This window comes from Excalfactoria chinensis, chromosome 11, assembly GCF_039878825.1.
Source record: "Excalfactoria chinensis isolate bCotChi1 chromosome 11, bCotChi1.hap2, whole genome shotgun sequence".
NCBI classification, from domain to species: domain Eukaryota; kingdom Metazoa; phylum Chordata; class Aves; order Galliformes; family Phasianidae; genus Excalfactoria; species Excalfactoria chinensis.
The window spans coordinates 15,726,703-15,748,064 of record NC_092835.1 but is presented as its reverse complement, the minus strand read 5'-3'; the positions used below and the strand labels follow the sequence as shown (position 1 = coordinate 15,748,064).

The 21,362-nt window shown below is 39.9% G+C and overlaps 1 protein-coding gene across 2 annotated transcripts in view; it reads right to left on the bottom strand.

Moving 5' to 3' along the window:
- The window catches only part of NFATC3 (nuclear factor of activated T cells 3), a 59,932-nt gene that overhangs the window by 21,192 nt on the left and 17,378 nt on the right, over positions 1-21,362 (bottom strand). For both annotated transcript variants that reach the window (XM_072346671.1, XM_072346670.1), the window contains exons 3-6: positions 13,792-13,954; positions 2,593-2,792; positions 1,597-1,769; positions 820-960 (exon numbers count right to left, since the gene is read on the bottom strand). In XM_072346671.1, the coding sequence (XP_072202772.1) occupies positions 820-960; positions 1,597-1,769; positions 2,593-2,792; positions 13,792-13,954 (677 nt within the window). The remainder of the gene's footprint in view (positions 1-819; positions 961-1,596; positions 1,770-2,592; positions 2,793-13,791; positions 13,955-21,362) is intronic.

Here is a 21,362-nt window from a genome sequence, read left to right as displayed (position 1 = left end):
TACTGGATTATACAGCAGTCCTTCCTGGTTCTGTATCTGTTCTGGATTTGCATTGTTATCTTTGTGCTTCTTCCTTAAATTAATGCCTATAGAAAACAGTTGAAAATCCAGGACTAGCTGTCCTACATAATGACATCTCTTTCCCTAACCTTCCTCTTAGTATAGAGAGCATTACATTTGAACAAGTTAAATAACCACTGCTGGAATACAGAACTTAGCCTGTATGTTTGTGATGCAACCACCAAAACAAAGTTATCCCTCAGATTGCAAGTCTGAAGAATCAGAGACTTTTTACCCAATTTTAATATCAGGTTTTGTGATAATATATATTTTATCATATATTTTTAATCTATTCATTGATATATATTTTAGAACTTTAACCTAAAATAACAGGAGAGCTAAGCTAGCACCTTTGAAAAAGCTCTGATTGCAACCAAAGCCTCCAAGCAAAATAAAGTTCCATGTAATGATAAAAAAAGAAGTAACACCAAAAATATCAATGAAAAACACTATGTGCCCATTAGTTCCCATGTTCACTTTTCACCTTTTCTTGTTATATTAAGGAGGAGAAAAAGGGTACGATCCATCAACTGTATCTTTATTCAAAGCCAGTCATGCTGCAGCTGCCTTCCCAAATCACAAGTGCTGTTCTCAGCAATCACTGCCAACCACCACCTATAGATCCAAGCTTAAACTGAAGTTTCAAACTGCTACTTCAGACTGACTTTTTCATTTCTAAGAACATCCTTTCTTCCTACAGTTAAGCTCAGGTGGTGATTTTGTTTTGTTTCGAAGAAATAAAAGCAGGGAAGCATTTACCTTGTCCTTTCTCAAAAAATATGATTTTTGATTCTGGAAGGAAATTAGATCCCGTTACCACCATTTCATGGCCTCCATTGACTGAGCAACTATTGATGCTGTATTTCTCAATCTGAGGAAGTTCTTGAGCCGATCGCTGAGCTTTAAAACAACAAAAAAAGGAAGAAAAATATTACTGCTATTGTTACAACTGCAAGCAATAATTCTCCTACAGCCATAAAATGAAGAACTGGAGCAGAAACTAAAATGGTCACCTATAAATGTATACAAATATATTATATCTAAGTAGATCAATTGTAGTTGTGCTATTCAACCTGTTTGCTCTATTTACAGATCAACAGAATTCTTAAATCAAACAACAAAAAGCCATAAAACCCAACAGATTCTACTGCTACAGCAAATGCATTTTTAAATTTAAGAACAGTAAATTTAAAAATACACACACACACACACATATATATATACATATATACATAATAAAAGCTACTTTCTTATTTGATGTGTTTGCTTCCTTGTTCCCGCTAACTGTGTGAATGCAGTATTTGGTTTAAAGCCTAAAACACCGCTACTCCTCAGAACCTTCAGGTTACCCACTGCTAAGTACCATCCTCAAACAAGCAGGTATCATTTTTTCTTAACTAAGCTCCTTACACACAACACTTTTCACACACAATCATTACAACATATATTCTGACCATAAATAACATCAGAATGACATTATTACTGACACATGCAGGAAACATGGGTATGAATTACATATAGTTAAAGCCATCTTACAGCATTCAACAGGTATGGAAGCGGTCTGCAGGGATAAGACTTTTCCACTAGGCTGTGGGATGTGAACACGAAACACGAGTCGCACTCTGGTATTCTTTCTTCCAATATCTGTCTCCCCTTTACGAAGCTCAATATCTGAATTGCGAAGCTTCAAAATACCCGCACAGTCGATACTGGGGAGAGGTGAGGAAGGATGGATTAGAAGAGAAATGAAAGAAAATGAATCAAACTTTTGCTTAAGTAAGTACACTCTGCAGGCCTTTCTATTAAAGAATGAAGAACATTCAAATTTTCCCCATGTTATGCTGTTTTAAATGTTTCCATTAACAGATGTTAGTGTCAAATGTCAGCAGATATATATATATATTAAAAAAATAAATATATATATAAAATATATATATATAAATGTATTCAGCAGCTAGAAGTTTGTACCTCTAGTGTTATTCAAAGTAAGCTACGTAGCACTGTAAACATTTACGAGGATGATATTTAGTTGAGCTTAGGAAGAGAAAATGACAGAACTGCAGCTGTCACATCCCAGCTACCATTCCATGTGGTTACTGATTATTCATATAAGCCACACAGTACTTCAGTCAAATTACACAGAAGCTCCTGAGGACTGTTACTGTGGGTCCAGAGCATACAATGGAAGTAGAGTGAGATCTGTAACTTTAGGAAATCTAAGCTGGCCTCAGAAGTCTCATTAGAAATAAACAAGCTACATTAACACACAACTCTACCAGCCAGTTATAGTTCACATGCAATTCCACAAACATGGGCTCATACATACATACAGATTAGCTGGGAAAGTATAAACCCCAAGTTGTTCATCTTCCCATCAGTCACATGAGCTTTCTTATTTCCTTGCTTCCCTAAGACTTATTTCTGAGTGCCAACACTAATCATGAATCACAAGTGTGCTGTTTTACTAGAAGTTTCTTTGGTACAAACGGGAAAGAAAAAAGAAAACATATCAACTGAAGAGCTGCAAAGTACCTGGCTGACATATTATTCTCAGGAAGGAGTGGTATTTCCAAAACTTTTGTGCTGGCAATGATTATCTCCTGACTTGCTGTAGCAACAGTTTTTCCAGTGATTCGGTGCACCTGGTAAAACGCATGAGGCCTTAAGTAGCGATCGTCTGCAGTTCCGATGAACATCTGCAGGTTTACAGGCTTTTCGCTGTAGCCCAGGAGCTGATGAAAAAAAAAATAAAAAATAGATGTATTAAAACATGAGTTGATTTTTATGCATTTGTGTGAAAGAGCAGTTCTCAGTTTGCATACTTGGTCAGTCTCCTGGGTATTTTTATAGTGGGAGTACGAGAGGAAAGAGAAAGGAAGCAGACTGGAATTTCTGTTTCTGTCCTGGGCTGAGTGACCTCAGGACCATTACTGCAGCATGCTGCTTTGCAGAGATGGAAAGCAAGGAATTCTGGATTCCACTGTTCCCAAATCTCCTTTACCTTGGAAAGGTCAGCCCAGTCCAACTTCTACCACAAAATGTACACAACTGAAGTTCAGTTCTTCAGCTCTGAAACTCAAATTCTGCCTCCTCAATTCCAGCTACCATCAGCAATTCACTCGTGCACAGGCAAGCAGAAAAACAGATGTAATAATGCTAAATCAAAAAGTCATATCTTCTCGTGGCTTGAACAATCCTTACCTCTTCAGATCCTTGTTACAGCAAAGGAAAAGTACCTGTCACTAAAGGTACAGAAAACTTAAAGTCACAGCAGCCTTTATTAAATGCAATATTCTGTCCTATAATTAACTTCCATCAAATTTCTTAAAGGTTTGCATTTATTTGCATTTATATACATATTTCTACTGTTGATGGGCTGATATTCTTTCAACTTTTTGTTCTCAGAGTTCTCAGAACAAAGAGCTAAATTCAGGAGAAAAAAAACCCTAAAACCTCAGTCACTAACAAAGTCCAGGTTACCAGAGTTGATATCCATGTAAATAAATGCAAGATTGAAGCATTTACTGATGTCAAAGTACAGAGAAAGCTGCTCTGACCATCAGTGTTCTGACAGGCTTCTTGCCCTTCATTTGTGAAGTCATCCATAAATTACAGCAACACAACCAGCTCACAACACATTCTACTCTTATCATCCCATTGGAAGGGGGACACACAGGGACTCATTAATTAAGGATAATTTCCTTCTGCTACTTGATGCAAGACTCCATCTTCACAAAATATTTTATTGTAATACCAAAACACTTTGGATAAATCTCTGTTGTTTTAGAATACTTAGAGTAAATAACACATACAGAATACTTAAGTACATGTATTAATTTAGCATTTACAGCAGCCATCTTTTCCAAGATTCTCAACACTGTGACTCCACCATCCATCTTCCTCAGCTAAACTCAGTCTTAACATGATGAAACACAGGCTGAATGTGAGCACTGTGAAATGTATTCACTCTTAATACTAGGAACTATAAAAATTACAAGCCAAACCTATTCAAAAACTTGAATAACTTCCAAGCAGGGTCACCGTGACAAAACTGATTTCCAATTAAAGCTATCTCCACCTTCCTTAACAATGGATACATACACAACACTTCTAGAGATAACAGCACTGAGAGGCAGACTCATAACACTGAGCCAGTCTATTAGCAGAGACCCTACAGAAGCCTGCTCAGAGCAGGAGCTCGATTCAGTGAAGCAAAGTATACCTGATGCCAGCAGCTGCAGGGGTTGAGCCTCACAGGCAGCACGGCTGCACTCTACATGAGCAATGCTCGGAACTGTTTCTAACACTACTTCCATTATTCCTGAGCAAATGTTCACCCTCTATGCTTAGCTCACATTTGCTACAGAAGACCCAGGGGGTTGAGTTCCTAAATGTTATTCTGCAAAGTGTGCTGAAGGAAGGGAAAGTGGCAGAAAAGACAGACCAAAAAGAAAATCCCCATCCCACCAACAGCTGTGTGTTGTATCAGCAAGTTACCACGTGCATTTTCTGAATGATCACCTTGTAATACTAGCTTGGACATATGCACTGTGCTCCTGGTTTATACATACGCTAGATTAAACAACAGATGAATATGAAACTGGACGCTCCAACAACATTGCAAGGAAAAATACTGTAACAAAACAGAATACACTCAATAATTTAGAGAAAACCTAAGCATGTTACAAATCAGAAACATATACATCAGCTTTTCATGCTTAAAAGTGTCCTATAATAACATTAACACAATCCCCTAAAGAACTTCATACATGCTGAAAAGCAATGCAAGCTTAAACCAATCCCAAAAGAAAAGCAAACAAACTTCCCTCCATCACCACCGAGCTGCATTAATCAGACACTTACACTACGGCCTTCTCATGCACTGCTGGAAAGCACCCGTGGTAAAGGTTAAAGGTACTGGAATATATATGGTTAGGCAGAGTAATAACATGCTGGAAAACTAAAAGAGACTTCATAAAATTTTACTTTTTCATAAAGTGATTTATTGTGTTTATTTAATGTTTAAAATTAAAAGACAACAATGTGAAAAGAAAACGAAGTTAAGCTATAACTATAAATTATGTGTACAAGTAAGCGTGACAATTAAGAAAGCTGGGCAGTGGCAAAGAAAAGGAATAACCTTGTCTAATACACTGCAGAGTGTAACTCAGGACCTGGTCACAGAAACAGGAGCTACAAAAAACACCTTTTCTAAGCAAGCAATGAGCAGCTCACGTAAGTGTTCTCACGTTTAAACATCATGCTTCCAACAGCAAAAAAGACAGCAAACCTAACTGCCAATGGAAGCTGCACACATGGGCTGAAAACTTCTGGCAGCTGGAGAGAGCTGCTTTAAATTTCAGCACTTCCCCCTTTCCTTGTCTAGGCGTGCATTACAAGGATCCCACAGGAGTACACCAGCAAATTCACACAGCACTGTTGATCAGAGAGAAGATTCTGTTGGGGGACAGTGAGTCAAAGTATTAGTAGAAAATGAGATGAGAGCTTGTGGAAAAGATGCCCGCACCTCTTTGGTAAGCAAGTAGCTGGAGACTATGGGGGGCTAAAATGAATTGTTTTATGGTGACGGCAATCTCCAGAGCCTGCTACTCCTCTCGGTTTGCTCAAAGGCACATTTCCCTTGAATGACGTTTTTCTGATCAAGTTTTCCCATAGTATCCATCTTTTTAGCATTTCTTGGTCCTTCAGGAAATCCAAGGTAAGATCAGAGTAGGATGGGTTAGTCACAAAGAGCAATAGTTGTTTCTCAATTACATTCCTACAGTATCTATGATCGTGATTCATGTTCGCACTGTGACAGGAACAGCTACAGATCCATAATTCTGGTTGAGAGCTGTTCTGCATTTAAAGCACAAGTTCCTTTTTATTCACTAAATACAATATTAATCTCCCTTATTATTAGGCCTGCAAATGACTTCTAAAAACATACAATCCATGTGTACCTTGGAATAGCCACTTTTTTTTAAACACTGCTTTGGTTTACGGTCAATATTAAGGACAGCCCTCTAAATTAACTTCCACTGCTACTGCTTCTGAAACTAAACGATGGAGCTAAAGTTGTAACAAATACAGTCCAAATACAGTATTATAGTAGCAACAGCATTCCATTAGCATATACATGAAGATTACTTTTAGAGAGTCATTCACAGCTCTCTTCCAGCACCACATTCTGTGCCTAGCACAACATGAACACACAATTAAAGACAGCCTATTTCATATCATTCCTGAGAACACCAGACAATGCTGGATTAATTTGTTGATTCACCTTGAAGCACTCCTACTTTATTTAGTTGTAGCTGTATTCAGCAGTATGTAGAAGAGCACGAATATAACATCAGTACCAGAATAAGCTTGATGACAGCAAGTCTTAGATGTTGTTACAGAACCTCTACACCTTTACACCCACCATCCTTGGTCCCCATTGGAGACTGAAGTAGTAAGGAATCCAAATTAACTAGCAAGATGACAAGCTCTCCCCCAAAGGGAAGGTGGCATCTGGATCCCAAATCACCATTGTTGATGCAATGACAGAGCCTTACTACCCACAGTCAACTTCACATTAGGAAAAATGACATATTTGGGAATATAAAACACATTAAACTACAGCTCGGTTTTCATTCAAAAAATGTTGACTCTTAGAAAAGTTAATTCAATGACAGCAGAGTTGGTTACTCTTTCTTATCGCTTGTTTGTGTTGGGCTGTTCACCACACAGTTTTGTGTCTAAGCCTTTAAGTTAGGTTCATCAAAAAAACATGCTATTTTTCCCTCAGTGAAAATGCCTACACAGCCTAAGAAAACACATATCATGTTTTGTTCCAGTATCTACAGAAGCTTTGGTACCTGTTACCTGAGTGTACTGTAGTAGATAAACCATGATTTGTGCAGTGAGAGCATAACATTTCTGTATAGACCATAGGTAACAAAACCAAACTGTTTCACAAACTTCTGGTTAGTGCTGCAGAATTGCTACAATGAAGATGCATTACAAGACATTGCTCCAATTTCAGCCTATGTGAGATCCAGTCATGGGTCATTCACAGAACGACTAACAAAAACAGAAGGGTTTTTTGGTTTGTTTTTCTCCCCATGCATATCAATGGAATAAATGCTGGAATGCACACAATCTTACAGCTGTGTGCTACCAAAAAAATATTACTTAAAAAAAAAATCTACCACTTTCCCAGGAGTAGCAAGCAGTGCGCTGCAGCCAGCTAATAAGTTACTGCGTACTGTCACTCCTGACCTCTAGAAACCCTCCTCTGTAACAGAATACTGATACACCACCCACTGCTTTGCAGAGGAAACACAGCCAAGTTGCTTTTGTGTTTCTATATCGTTTCCATAGCAAAGGTCAGTGCATGCGTAAGTTAAACTAAAGCTGGAAGGCTAAAGACTGAAGGTCACAACAGGATAAGCCAGAAGAGCTTCACGCCAAAGCAGTTCCAGCCTCATTAACTACACTGCACACAGTGAGCTCACGCAGGTCAATAGTTAGCAATTTTTACCGAGTAAAAAGAGAATATGTTCATGAGACATTTCCAATCAAGATCAAAAGTAGTAGTTACTTCTCCCTTGACGGTCCCATGACAGCTGGATGCATCACTGTGGTGTCTGCATTCCTTAGAACAACTCCAAAGTTATACAGTAAGGTCAAAAGAGAAGAAAAGGTTCAATTATATGAAGGCAAAAGGGGAAGGAAAAACAAAGCTGTTTTCTCATATTAGGTATTTTTACTTTCTACATTTATATAAATAAAGACACGGTATAATTCATTGTGATACCTAAACAACCCAAAAAGAAAGAAACTTTTACTATGCAAGTTTTACTTTTCTTTCAAACAGCTTTTTACCAAACAAAACCTGCCAGACCTCACCACAGTAATATCATAGAGGGGAAAAAAAAAGCCTCTGAGATGTTTTGCCCTGTGAGAGGATGGAGATGTGACCAACAGGCTTGCCATACTCTGGCTAACAATACCCAAGAAGCAACAGAATGACTAACACTGGTGGTGCAATTTCCAGAAATTTATCCAAAGTGGCATTTTGAACAGCTTGAAGTGAGCTGTACCTACAAAACCAAGAACTTACGAGTTTAGGGAAGCTACTGGAAGTCAGTGACTACAATCATTGCCTCGTGGCCTTGCACAAGAGAATTTAGGGCTGACCTATGAGGTCCTGTGGACTGTCACATGAAACAGGAGCCATTCATTGCAAGGAAACCCCATTCAGATTTCTCTGACGATGCCCCCATCCGCTGGCTCAGAAGGACTTTGCAGTGTTTAGGTTACTGTTTACATTTCATTCCATGTCCACAAAGGTTTTAATGTTACAAAAAGTTAAATTCCTAATTTTAAAATTAGATGTTAGAACAAAACATCTACTTCCCCTTCCTGAATTGTGGTACTAATTTCAATCAGCTGATTATTTGATGTAGGAAGGAACAGCAAGCACATCAGAAAAGCATCCTCCTTCCTCTTTTGCTAATAAATTTGTTAAGTAGACTTGACTTAAAGATCTTGTAATACAGACCTCTGTGATTCAGAACAGACAAATAAGAAATAATGAAGTATGAAAGAACAAAGTTAATAAACTACTAGACTGCGGCACAAGTCCAGATTAAAAGCATTCTGAAGGTCATCACAAAGACAAATAGGTCCTGCATAGGACCAGAACGAAAATACCAGTGCATTACTGGTCATACTACCACATCATCATACAGTGTATAGAGCATCCTTCCATGTTTAAAAAGCTCAGTTTCCTATTTCTGAAATCTCATGCACACTCACTGATTGCAGATAATTTAAATACTAATTTCAAGCATATTTTGAAGAGTATTTCAGCTCTGACTTGTCCCATTCTATGCTACCAAAAAAAAGGAAAGCAACTCATAGTTAAAATAGCAGTAGAATCACAGAACTGCAGGGCTGGAAGGGACCTCTATGGATCATTAAGTCTAACCACCCTGCAAAGCAGGCTCCCTACAGTGGGCTGCACAGGTAGGAGTCCAGGAAGGTCTTGAGTATTTCCTGAGAAGGGGACTCCACAACCCCCGTGGGCAGCCTGTGCCAGTGCTCCATCACCCCCACTATGAAAAAGTTCCTTTGCATAGTGCTGCAGAACTTCCTATGCTCAATTTTATGGCCACTTCCCCCTGTCCTGTCCCCGCAGACCACAGAAAAGAGGTTGGTTGTGTCCTTTTGACTCCCACACTTAAGATATTTATAAACATTAATAAGATCACTTCTCAGTCTTCTATTCTCAAGGCTAAACAGACCCATGTTGCTCAGCCTTCCTTCACAGGGAAGATGCTCCAAGACCTTTATCATCTTTGTGGCCCTCTGTTGGACTCTCAACTTCATACAGCGTAGAACTGCTAGCTACATCAAACTAGCCATCACAATACACGACCCATGTTCAGTTTGTTCTATGCTATCCAAAAATGGCATTATTTCTGATCTTCCACATTCCGGTGCCAAACTATGCTACAGTTTTCCAAATGAGCCTTTCAGGGAAAGCCCACATATCTTACAGAAAAGGTATGATCTGACTTTGGGAAAAAATAAACGTGCTACTTCTCCACATCTTAGTAACCACACGACACAAAAACCAGACAACTGTCATTACAAATCCAGTATGCCACACTATTTCTTTTTCCATACTCAAGCACTTTCTAGATTGAGCATTCGAACATACATTAGATAGAGAGATTAGTATGAGTTTTGCCATCTATTCAGGGGATTCTGGAGCAGATGTATATCTGTTCTTAGAAATATATTTATGTTTAGAATCTCACCCAAAGGTCACTGCTTTCTCCACTACAGCTGGTAACATGATTCCCATAGGCTGACAATTACTTCTGCCCTCTACATAAATTTGCAGGTTGTTACCAAACAGTACTAAACAATTAGAGCTGGGCTGCAACTGCCTTCTGGAGATAATGAGGAGAAGAACCAAGAACCAAAAAAACCCATCAGAATTGGAAAAATGAAGACAGAAGGACCGGAATGATCATGAGACACAAAAACGTGCTGTTTATTGGGCTTTGAGAACAACAGGCAGAATCCTGATATAATACCTGTTACTCAAGAAGTTACACAAATTGGTCACATAGAGCACTGGAATGAAGAGTCAGCACAGAATTACAGGCCAGGAAGCAAACACTCATTTATATAATCTTTCATTAACTTCTTGTACCATCTCTGACATTTCTCAGTTAGATCCTTCCACGTAGGTTACAGTTATTACAGTGTAGTTGAACTCAGGCAGGATTTGATAGGCTTTCAGAGAACACCTTCCTGTTTCAGAACATATCAAGTAGTAAAAAAAAAATACAAAAAATCAGTATGCTTTTTCTCCCCCTGCAGCCCCTCCATCATGACCCTCAAGCTCTGCAATCATGTTAAATATTCAGTCCCTCCTTCAGAGGCCTCAGGTAAGAAGTTTCTGTGACTTCAACTGCATAGACCTATTTTTCTTTAATTTTTTAATCCAACGTTTTTCCTCAACTATAACACTGTCGAGTGGTCCATACAGATTTCACATGATGCTCCCCCTCCTCTGTTTTGTCCCATATAACTACTGTAAGAGTTCTGCACACGGCAGAATAACTGATGAAAGACTCTACCCCTTAAGTCCTTTGTTCTGTGGCTAAAAAAGACACATTCCTGAGAGATGCATACTGTGTTTCTGCCCTTTCTAAAATGCTCTAAATCATTACAAACGTGAGGACTCGAGAAAAGCCCCAACTGCTTTAGATAACAGGAACATGTTATGTATACATGATTTGGGGCAAGAGTGGGAAATCCAAGGCATTATGATCATTCACATAAGGCTCAGATGAAAAAACAAGTACTTTAACCCACTAAGTTATGCGAAGGCAGAGGCTCTCTGAGGCTCCCTGTGCCAATGATGCAATACAAAATTGTCACATATTTTGCATGAGAATTTCAAGATGTCACCTTTCCCCTTGCTAGTCGTGCTGCCAAGGTATTTATTTCTTCCTTGTGAAAACTGTCAGCAAGAAAAATCTCATGGACTTTTCTACTCAGTTAGAATAAGTAATGCCAAATTACATGGACTAGCTGAACCATACCCTCAGACACGCAGAGATTAAAGCAACATTTATCCGCTATTTAGGAACTTCTGCCACTAAAAAGCTGAAAAGACGACAATTTCATTAGAGAATTACTTCTGTAAAGTCAATGAACTTACAAAACAAAGCACGATACTCAACTCATTTCATTTCCTCACATTTGGAAATAAGCTGATTAAATGTACTCACAACAGATGATGCCAAATTTGTCAGAAGCTTAGTCTCCTAGCAACTGGTATAGTACAGTATTAGTAATAGATTAATGACATGTGCTAATAGATTAATGGCTTGAAGCTATGTGCTATCTTAAAATCTTTAAAATAACACATCAGCTGTACATGCAGAACTACAGAGGCTCCACAGTTGGGAAATTAAATGCTCTTTCTATAAAACTTTGTTTAAAAGCAACACAAAGTTTGAAGCAAGAAAGAGCACTGAGGCACCCATATCCTGCCTCATCCCTGACATGGCTTAACATAGAGACACGTAACACAAAAAAATGCTGAGTACGTTACTGCAGTGAGCACACATATGGATCTAAATGGTGTAAGGCCAAGAGCACAAAAAAAGGGAAATTGTAACACACATCATGAACTGAAGTCGTGCAGTAAACTTCCAAAAGTGCTAGAAAAGACTGCACCTTTGTATTTAAATGGTTTGTGTCTGCACACAGTAGTATTTACTTTTCACCAAACTTGGCTCTTAGCTTATTGTACTGTTTTTTTTACCAGCAGTGAGTAAAAAGTTAATTCAAATCCTTCTTTTGTTTCATAACAATTTCCTCCCTCCCATCAAGCACAACAATTAATTTCTAATCCAGACGGAAGAGACCAAACTGCAAAACACAATATTGATTTGCATTTGCGTTTGTTTTACTTTAGAGCAGCACAGCACAATACACATGTTTAAGCATGAGACTGTGAAACAGACATAAATACTATACCCATTTTTAAGAGAGTATTCTTGTCACGGTGAGGTATTTCACAATTCTTATGTGAATAAATACATCTGACAATAATAAATCACACAGGTTACAGAGCTGTTTTTTCCTCACTCAGCTCTAAGCACTGCTACAGAAGCATCGAGTAGTTCTGTGAACAAAAGAAACCCCATGTGTATTTTTCAAGTCTGGAAAACATCAGCAAAACTAGTTCCCTTAACACAAATACTAGCACAAGACACGAGAACCCATGGGAGAAGAAATAAATAAAGAAGTAGCTTCCAAACGCTCAGCAGAGACTTATTTTGTCAGTTGAAATCTCCCAAGATTCTGCTATTGCTAATGATGCACTGAACTCCAGTGCCAGCTACCTTGGCATGTGGAAGTTGTGTCTACTTACCCTCCACTGACTAAAGCAACACAACACTCCACCAGAAGAAATGTTCCCAGTTAACCACTTTCAGATTCCAGCCTAGCTCAGGTATCCTCTCTTTTCTCAAGCACGCAGCACAGACATCCCTGCTGAGCACCTGACTGTTGTCTCTGCTGCATTAAGAAATCATGGTTTGAGCTGGGTGGGTCATGGTATCATCACTAGGAAGAAAACACTGAGGAACTCCACAAGGAAAACAAAAGCTGGCTGAAGAGCTCACAGTAAGAATGGAAATGGAAGAATGGCATAAGTGAAAGACGTTGAAGGAAGAAAAGATGCGATGACAAGATCCAGTCTTTCTTGGAGAGAGAGAGTAAAGAAAGATACAGGTGAAAAAGTCTGTAGGAAGATGAAGAAGACGAAAAATGAAAAAAAATAAAAATAAAAATCAAGGTAAGCTATCAGAAGAAAGAGAGTTGTGTACAGAGCCCAAAGAACATGACTAAGTGTCAGACTTTGAGAACTGCATTAGAGAAAGAGTTTGGAGACTGCAAGAAAACAGTCAGTCCAACAGATTTAATTTCCACTGGTATGTCTTTATATACACACAGCTTTAGAGCTTGAGAGAACCAAGTACTGGTAAAGTAACTCTAAAGGCTGCCCAGCACTAAGCCATGTACACACCTCATCTCACAAGGAGCACATCTCCGCTTGTGTACCTGCTTACAGTCACAACATCAAACATCTTGCCCTTCAAAGATTACTTTCATATGAAAGCCAAGCCAAATTTATCAGGACCTTACATCTAACTCTGATCTCAGCAACAACTGCAAAGCACACAAATACTACGCTTCAGATGTCTTTAGCATTTAGAATATTTAGCAGAAAGGAAGAAGCCAGTCAAAACAGCAGTTAATGGCCAGTACTAGGTATCAAAACAAGTAGTGTATCACCACCCTCAGTCAAAGGAGAACTGTTGCCTGCAATGCTGTATTTACATGAGTTTCACTACTGAAAAAAATAAGCTGTTCTAAGAGACAATAAAGCTTGCTCGATTCTGTTAAGACAGTGGAAATAATGACAAGACAAAAGGCGGAGGAGGAGGGGAACGAATCTTGCTGTTACAGATAAACAGTCCAAATCTAAGCTAACTTTTATATTGCACAGGTTTCATGCAGAGGAAAATCTTACCCAGAAAGGAATCCGAGGTTCACAGAAAGCAACAATCCACAGCATCATAAATGCCAGCAATTGTACTTAGTAGAAGAAAGTTATCTTGGATTCAAGAAAGCCAGACATCCTACCTTCACTACAGGGTGTCCTCCAGTAGATGCTTTTACAGCTCCTCTGCTTCCTTCTGTTTCATAGTGAGCTCTGTGATGAGTTTTAGGCTGGACTTCTATTTTCAGTTCACACTGCCCGTAATGACTCGGTAAAGGCCAGTCAAGAGGTGGCAATGAAGACGTGCTGCAATCAAGATGTGAACAGTACGGTTAAATGAAGTATGTCATTTGGCCAGTGTGCTATCAAAATGATGTCACTTTCCAAACAAATGATTACCAAACAAGAACAGCTATCAGCCTAACGCTATTACCTGAAAATTCCCAAACTTTACTGATGCATTAAAATCTTCAGTTAAATATTTTTGGGTTGTGCTTTATTTCTTTCTTCCAGACCTGACTAGAAGAAAGATACCATATGACTCTGCCTCCCATTACCAGTGCTGTTCCTTAATGCTATTAATTTTTTGTCCTCAAGTACAACAACAAGCAAGTTCAAATGGTGCAAGAGGAAACAACCTAAGTTCAATCTTTAAGTCATTTCTAACTGTCTTCATTGTTATCTTCACATATTTTTTGCTTTGCTAAGGTTGGTAATCACTGCACCTTGCTCACTATCATGAAAATAAACACTATATGGTGGTTCGATTTTTTAAGACCAGTAGTCCTATCTAAGCATAAAGACTTACTGCAACAGCCACCTCTTTAGTGCATGCTTTATTTACCCACAAATTGTACCCTTACATCCAGTAGCAATGTTGCTCCAGGGAAGGAGAAAAAATACAATAAATGCAGCAAAGTAATATGGAAGAACCTCAAAGGAAAACAAGCCATGTAATATCGTCAATTTTTTCATACATATTCTTTTACCTGCATTAATTCACATACTTATTCTGATAAGAACAGTGAGTTTCAAGTCAGTAATTATCTGAGAGAGCAAATTAATTTACATTTACAAGTAAACATTTATAGTGCTGTGTATCACATAAGAACATACATAATAAGATAATTCTTACTACCATGCTTTGACCAACAGGGAAAGCAAAGTAGGTTCTAAAGAGATGGACAGATACTGCTTTGTGTCACTGCCTTAGAAAGTTCATTCCCATTTCTCCTTCACAGTAAGCCAGGAAAAGCCTCACCACCAATCCAAAACCATGCACATTTCCACAAACACAAATAGCTGCAAATGCATAAAAGACAAATGTTACCTTCTGCAGAATTCAGCTACAACTCAAACATACCCACAGTTGGAAAAGGTGATAACATTTGGATTGAAGGGGAGGAAAAAAAAAATCCGTCAAGTAAGTATCTGGATGGACTTGGGCTCAGCCTGCGGCAGCATTCATCCACCTTTTACTGCAAACATCACTGTCACTAGGCATGAAAAAGGGGGAGAAGAAAAGGCACCGCTTGCTGGCATCCTCCCACGAGAGGACAACCTACAAGCCTGTTGACCTGCTGCTTCATACAATACTTCTAGCGTGTGCTTCAGGAGAGAGCTCACCTGGTCATTTAAACCTCATCTCCTGAAGTCCCATTCTGGGAGTCAAGGGGAACAGGAGAACTTCCCTTTCTTCATACTGAAAGGAAGAAACGTGAGCAGTAAATCACGTCCATGAGCATTCAGTGTATAGCAAAGACTCTTCTCCCAGCACACAGATCTGATGACTGGTCCTTCCACAGCAACAGTATATACTGGGTAGGGAGAAGACCAGTGATGTCAGCAATAAAAGAGAAAACACAGGAATGCAGTATAAGCCCAGTCCTTCCAGTTACTTACCATAGGCCAAGGTGTACTGCCTAAATGCTATTACTGGCTATCAACTAGACCTTGCCATTCACTTTTATAGCTACTGAAGGAGAACTGGACTCAAGTCTTCAGTCTGAAAAAGGAAAGAAAACGTCAGGATTAGAAGATACTAAACTACTTTTAAAACTCTTTTTAGCATGCAAGAATTTTTTCTTTAGTATTTCTGAAACTATTTTTCTCTCCTATCAACAAATAAACTATGTCAAAATAGTTGGTATGCACAGTGAACAGATATGGCCCCCAAGAGAGAGCCTGGTATAATATGCACACCACATACTATATACCAATTACTGATATTATACTGAGAATTACATACTAAACTCACTCAAGAAAATGTACTCATTGCTAATGATAACCACACCTCTCAGAGAAGTTAATTCTGCAATTAACTAGTAAAAATATAGTGCAAGCTGCCTCAGAGTCCCATTATCTCCTGAAAGAAATATCTGCAATACTAGAACAAACACAGACTCGAGAAAATAACCAAGTCTCTAGATTTTGTCATGCCTTGAAAGCAAACAAAATGTCCAAGTGAGAGAGGGACTAAACAAAGACTCATATGCAGATCCCAAAAACATAAAACAAGCAAACAACAACAAAGACTGGAAACCTTCATAAAATTTCCTAAATAAGCAACATGGCATTAAGACTTAGAGGTCGTGCTGCATCAATCTTCCACATGCAGCAGAATACAGATGCTTCAAACCAAATCTCAGCATGCTGTTGAGAGAGCACCATTCTGTAAACCTGCACACGTTCTACCAGTAATACCAAGAGAATTTCATAATCTGATTAATGCAAGTCTCCAAAAGCTCATACTCCTATCACATCAAGATTAAAGGCTTTAGGGAACAGCTGCTATTAAAGGAAACACAGAAGAAAGAACCCTTCAGTAGCATTGTCAGCAAAAGCCACTGCATTTAAAACGATCACTTCAGTGTTCAAATACTAATTCAGTCAACACTTTCTTCACCTGCAGTCACAATTTCTAAAGCAGAACTGCTTCTTGCTGCATGTATTGAACAAACATCTCATGTTCATCATAAGGACAACCACATGAGTTCCACATTTCATTTTCCACACCCACTGAAGTCAGGGCTCAGCATGGGCTGTGCCTCTCTTACATAGGAAGAAACAAACTCTAGAAACAAGACTGCTTGCTTGCACTTGACTCACCCCTTATTTCTCCTTCTACCCTACACGCAGTGTTCTGGGGCCAGTGACAGCCATAGGAAATAATTCTATTAAAACTTTAAAATGGTTATCTTCCATTTGGAGCAGCCTTCCTGGGAAATTCACTGGACAGACAGCTGGGGCACTGTGCAGACAGCATTTACTAACCCTTCTCCCTCAGCTGAAACGTGTGATTAGCTCAGTTTTAGTCTGATGCTCTGCTGGCATCCATGCCTAGAAAGTTGCTGAATACAGGTGGAATGAAAACTCATTTTAGCAACTCAGTATGAATATATTCCTGCTTCTCACTAATCACAAATTCTAGTAATAATTTTTTAAAGGCACACACTGGGATCTCAACTGTTCTGCTACTAGCAGACCAACAGTTAAATATGCTTTAGAGTATTGATACAGCATACCATCAAATAAAATCCATATTCTGTCACGTCAGAACAAAGTAGAAAGCTGAAGCATCTGTACTGCACAGAGGTCATGTATTAAAGTCTCTGTGAATTTCTTTGGATTCATTAATGGTGTGTAAACAGTAAAACAATGGCCTCCCTTATTACAAATCCAAGTGGCTCCAAGTCCTCTTGCTCATCTCACTTCAGTGGCCATCTATCCTGAAAGTCTACCAGATTACAAACATTTTCACTTTAAAGGTTTGTTATCAAACAACTGGCGTTATCTCCAACTAACAATAAACAGATGGATAACTACGTACAGAGTAAGTCTGCCTGCAGTCCACTCGCACTGGAAAATTCATTCTTCTGAAGAATTAAAGGTGGAGATCCCAATAGTTATGCTAAAAATACAACATAACTCCACTCCTCTCTCCACCCCAGACTAACAACAGAAATATCTAGAGGACAGAACTGACTATTGCAAGTATTTTACCATTTGCCACTACAGTTACAAGTTCTTTTCCTGAAAAGTAACATTGTCAGCAATCCTAGTTTTCAGCTGTAACTGCTACATAACTGCAGGTAAATACTCTCAAGTTGCCATTAAGTGTCTACCACCAAAGAGAACTATCCTGAACTTGTTCCAAGGGTTAAATAAAAAAATGCATGACTCACTGATGTCCTACTAACTGTCCATTTGCAATTTTTCAGTTCATAATTACATATTTTACAAGCTATATTACTATTAATACCATGCTATGCATAGTGCATGTAAGGACCGTTCTGAAAGTAATGTCCCCTGTTTTATGATGTTGGGCCCACATCAGCAGAGGTGGATGTTAGTGATATGGCAACAGAACCTTCCCACCAATATCCTCTTACATTCTGTGCATTTTTATGAGCGTGGCATGCAGGCTCTTGTTCATTGCAGGTCACAACGTGCAGCTAATGCTGGTGACTATGCTGAAAAACAATGTTTTGTAACTGACAATAAGTTCTACCCAATAGCGTTACTGTGCTCTATCTGCTGCAACTGTCACGGAAATAAATGGGAATAGATGTTCAGAGCTACCTAGGTATAATATATAATAAGTACATGATTGCAATTAGTATCTAACTTACGACTACTGAGGTGCCTGCTTTTGTTTGCTGTCATTGACTACTTCAATGAGATTTCCCTCCATTTCATTTTTATTCATAAAACAGAAGTGAAATGAGCTTCCCTACTTTGTGAGCATCAAAATCAAAATAGTTTAGGATGAAACATTTGAATATCCTGAAGTCACGCAGTCTCACTGCACCAGTGGAACAGGCTGCAAATGCTAAGCAGTTAACATTTCACTGAGGATACAGCTGCTAATGTAACCATTTCCACTAATTCAATACTCGGGGTATATTTTGAGCAGCAAAGGTACACAGCTTGTTTTGTTCAGTTTACTTGTTCATAGATTTGGTCTTTACCCTCTTCTGCCTGTTTTATGTTTTTGATAAGTACCAGCTTTTAAATAAATTCTGACATTCTGGATTAAGTCAATCATTAGCTCTTGCTTTTGCTTTCTTTGCCTGCTAAGAAACTGCTTCATTCACTACACTGATCTCTTCATCTACTACATCCCCAAAGATCTAATCTTAAGCACTGCCCCTACAGAATGACGTTATTTCAGTCCCTTATTTACAAATCAATACATATTAGTACAGGAACACCAACATTTAAGCCTATGGCATGCTTTTGTATGCATAACTGTTTTACATACAATAACCTAACATTATTAGAAAACATCTAAACAAAACCAGAAGGATAGCTTCACCTTCCAGCGCCCCTCTACCCCTTGCTTTTCAAACCCAGCAAAGCAACAAAAAGGTTCAAGAAGAAGGCAGATAATTTTTAGCTGTGTAATTGCAATAGCTACCCAGTCAGCAACAATGCTACTTCAGTTCTCATTTCTACTCTACCTACTGCACTGTGGTCCTATAAGCTCTATGGTCCCACAGATCACAGACCTGCTCCACCTAAAAAAACAACAGAATGGGAAGGAGGGAAAGTACATTCGTCCTCCAGCTGAACTAATTCCTTCTACTGAGTCTACATAATAAAGTAACCTGGGACAAGACTTGATTGACTCACCAACAGGTTGTTAGAAAATACCCTTGGAGTCAAAGCTCAGAAAGGAATTCCTTCTAGGTGGCTTTCAGGATGACATGCAGATCTACTTTCTCTATCCCACTTTGTTGAATTCCACCAACCCAAAGAAGCAAGTAAAAATAAAAGAAAATGAAATCTCCACCTCTTGTGTTGTCACAGACTTAGAAAACAAGCAGTAACATTTCTTTTAAGAATCATAGAATTGTAGGGTCTGGTAAGGGATCTCTGGAGGTCTTCTAGTCCAACCCTGCTGTTAAACATGTTTCTGACAGTAGGTTACCCAGGTAAGTGTCCAGGCAGGTTTGAATATCTCCAGAGAAAGAGACTCCATCACTGATCTTGGTTCCAGGGAAGGTTATGGAATATTGTCTTGAGGGAGATCATGCAGGAAGGATGTGCGGGATGGCTGGGGGATCAGGCCTGAAGGGCAGGTCCTGTTTGACCAATCTGATCTCCTTCTATGATCTAGTGACCCATCTGCTGGATGAGGGAAAGGCTGCTGATGTATCTACCTAGACTTCAGCAAAGCCTTTGACACTGTCCCCTACAGTATTCTCCCACAGAAGCTGGCAGCCCGTGGCTTGGATGGGTACACTCTTGGCTGGGTAAGGAGCTGGCTGGAGGGCCAGGCTCAGAGAGTGGTGGTAAATGGAGTTAAATCCAGCTGCTGACTGGTCACAAGTGGTGTTCCCCAGGGGTCAGGGCTGGAGCCTGTCCTCTTCAATAGCTTTATTGATGACCTGGATGAGGGCATTAAGTGCACCCTCAGTAAGTTCACAGATGACACCAAATTGGCTGGGAGGGTGGATCTGCTTGAGGGTAGTTAGGCCCTACAGAGGGATCTGGACAGGCTGGAGAGCTGGGCTGAAGCCAATGGGATGAGGTTCAACAAGAGCAAATCCTGAGTCCTGCACTTCGGCCACAACAACCCCAGGCAGCGCTACAGGCTTGGGGCAGAGTGGCTGGAGGACTGTGTGGAGGAAACAGACCTGGGGGTACTGATTGATGCACGGCTGAACATGAGCCAACAGTGTGCCCGGGTGGCCAAGAAGGCCAATGGCATCCTGGCTTGCATCAAAAACAGTGTTACTAGCAGGAACAGGGAGGTAATTGTCCCCCTGTACTCAGCACTGGTGAGGCTGCACCTCGAGTACTGCGTTCAGTTTTGGAACCCTCACTGCAAGAAAGACACTGAGGCTCTGGAACACGTTCAGAGGAGGGCTACGAAGCTGGTGAGGGGTCTGGAGCACAGGCCTTATGAGGAGCAGCTGAGGGAGCTGGGATCATTCTGCCTGGAGAAGAGGAGGCTCGGGGAGACCTCATAGCTCTCTATAACTTCCTGAAGGGAGGTTGTGGTGAGCTGGGGGTCGGTCTTTTCTCTCATGTAGACAGTGATAGAACTAAAGGCAATGGTTTCAAACTGCACCAGGGAAGATTCAGGCTGGACATTAGGAAATATTACTTCTCGGAAAGGGCAGTCAGGCACTAGAATGAACTGCCCAGGGAGGTGGTGGAGTCACCAACCATGGGAGTGTTCAAGAAACGTCTGGATGTTGTGTTGAAGGATATGATTTAGCTGGGAAGTATTGGTGATGGTTGGACTGAATGATCTTCTAGGTCTTTTCCAACCTTGATAATTTTGTGATTCTGACCTCCCCAGGTAGCCTGTGTCAGCGCTCAGTCACCTTCACAGTAAAGAAGCTTTTCCCCTGCGTTCATGTGGAACTTCCTATGTTCCAGTTTGTGCCCACTGCCCCTTTTTCTGTCACAAAGCACCACCAAAAAGAGCCTAGTCCCATCCACTTGATGCCCACCCTTCAGGTATTTACAAGCATTGGTAAGACCTTCTCTCAGCCCTCTTTTCTGCAGGATGAACAGTCACGGGGCTCTCAACATTCCCCATGAGGCAGATGCTCCAGGCCCATCTTTGCTGGACCCTCTCCAGCAGTTCTGTCTTTCTTGAAATGGGGAGACCATAGCTGGACCCTGTGCTCCGGATGTGGTCCCACCAGGGCAGAGTAGAGGGGGAGGATAACATCCCTCAACCTGCTAGCCATGGTCT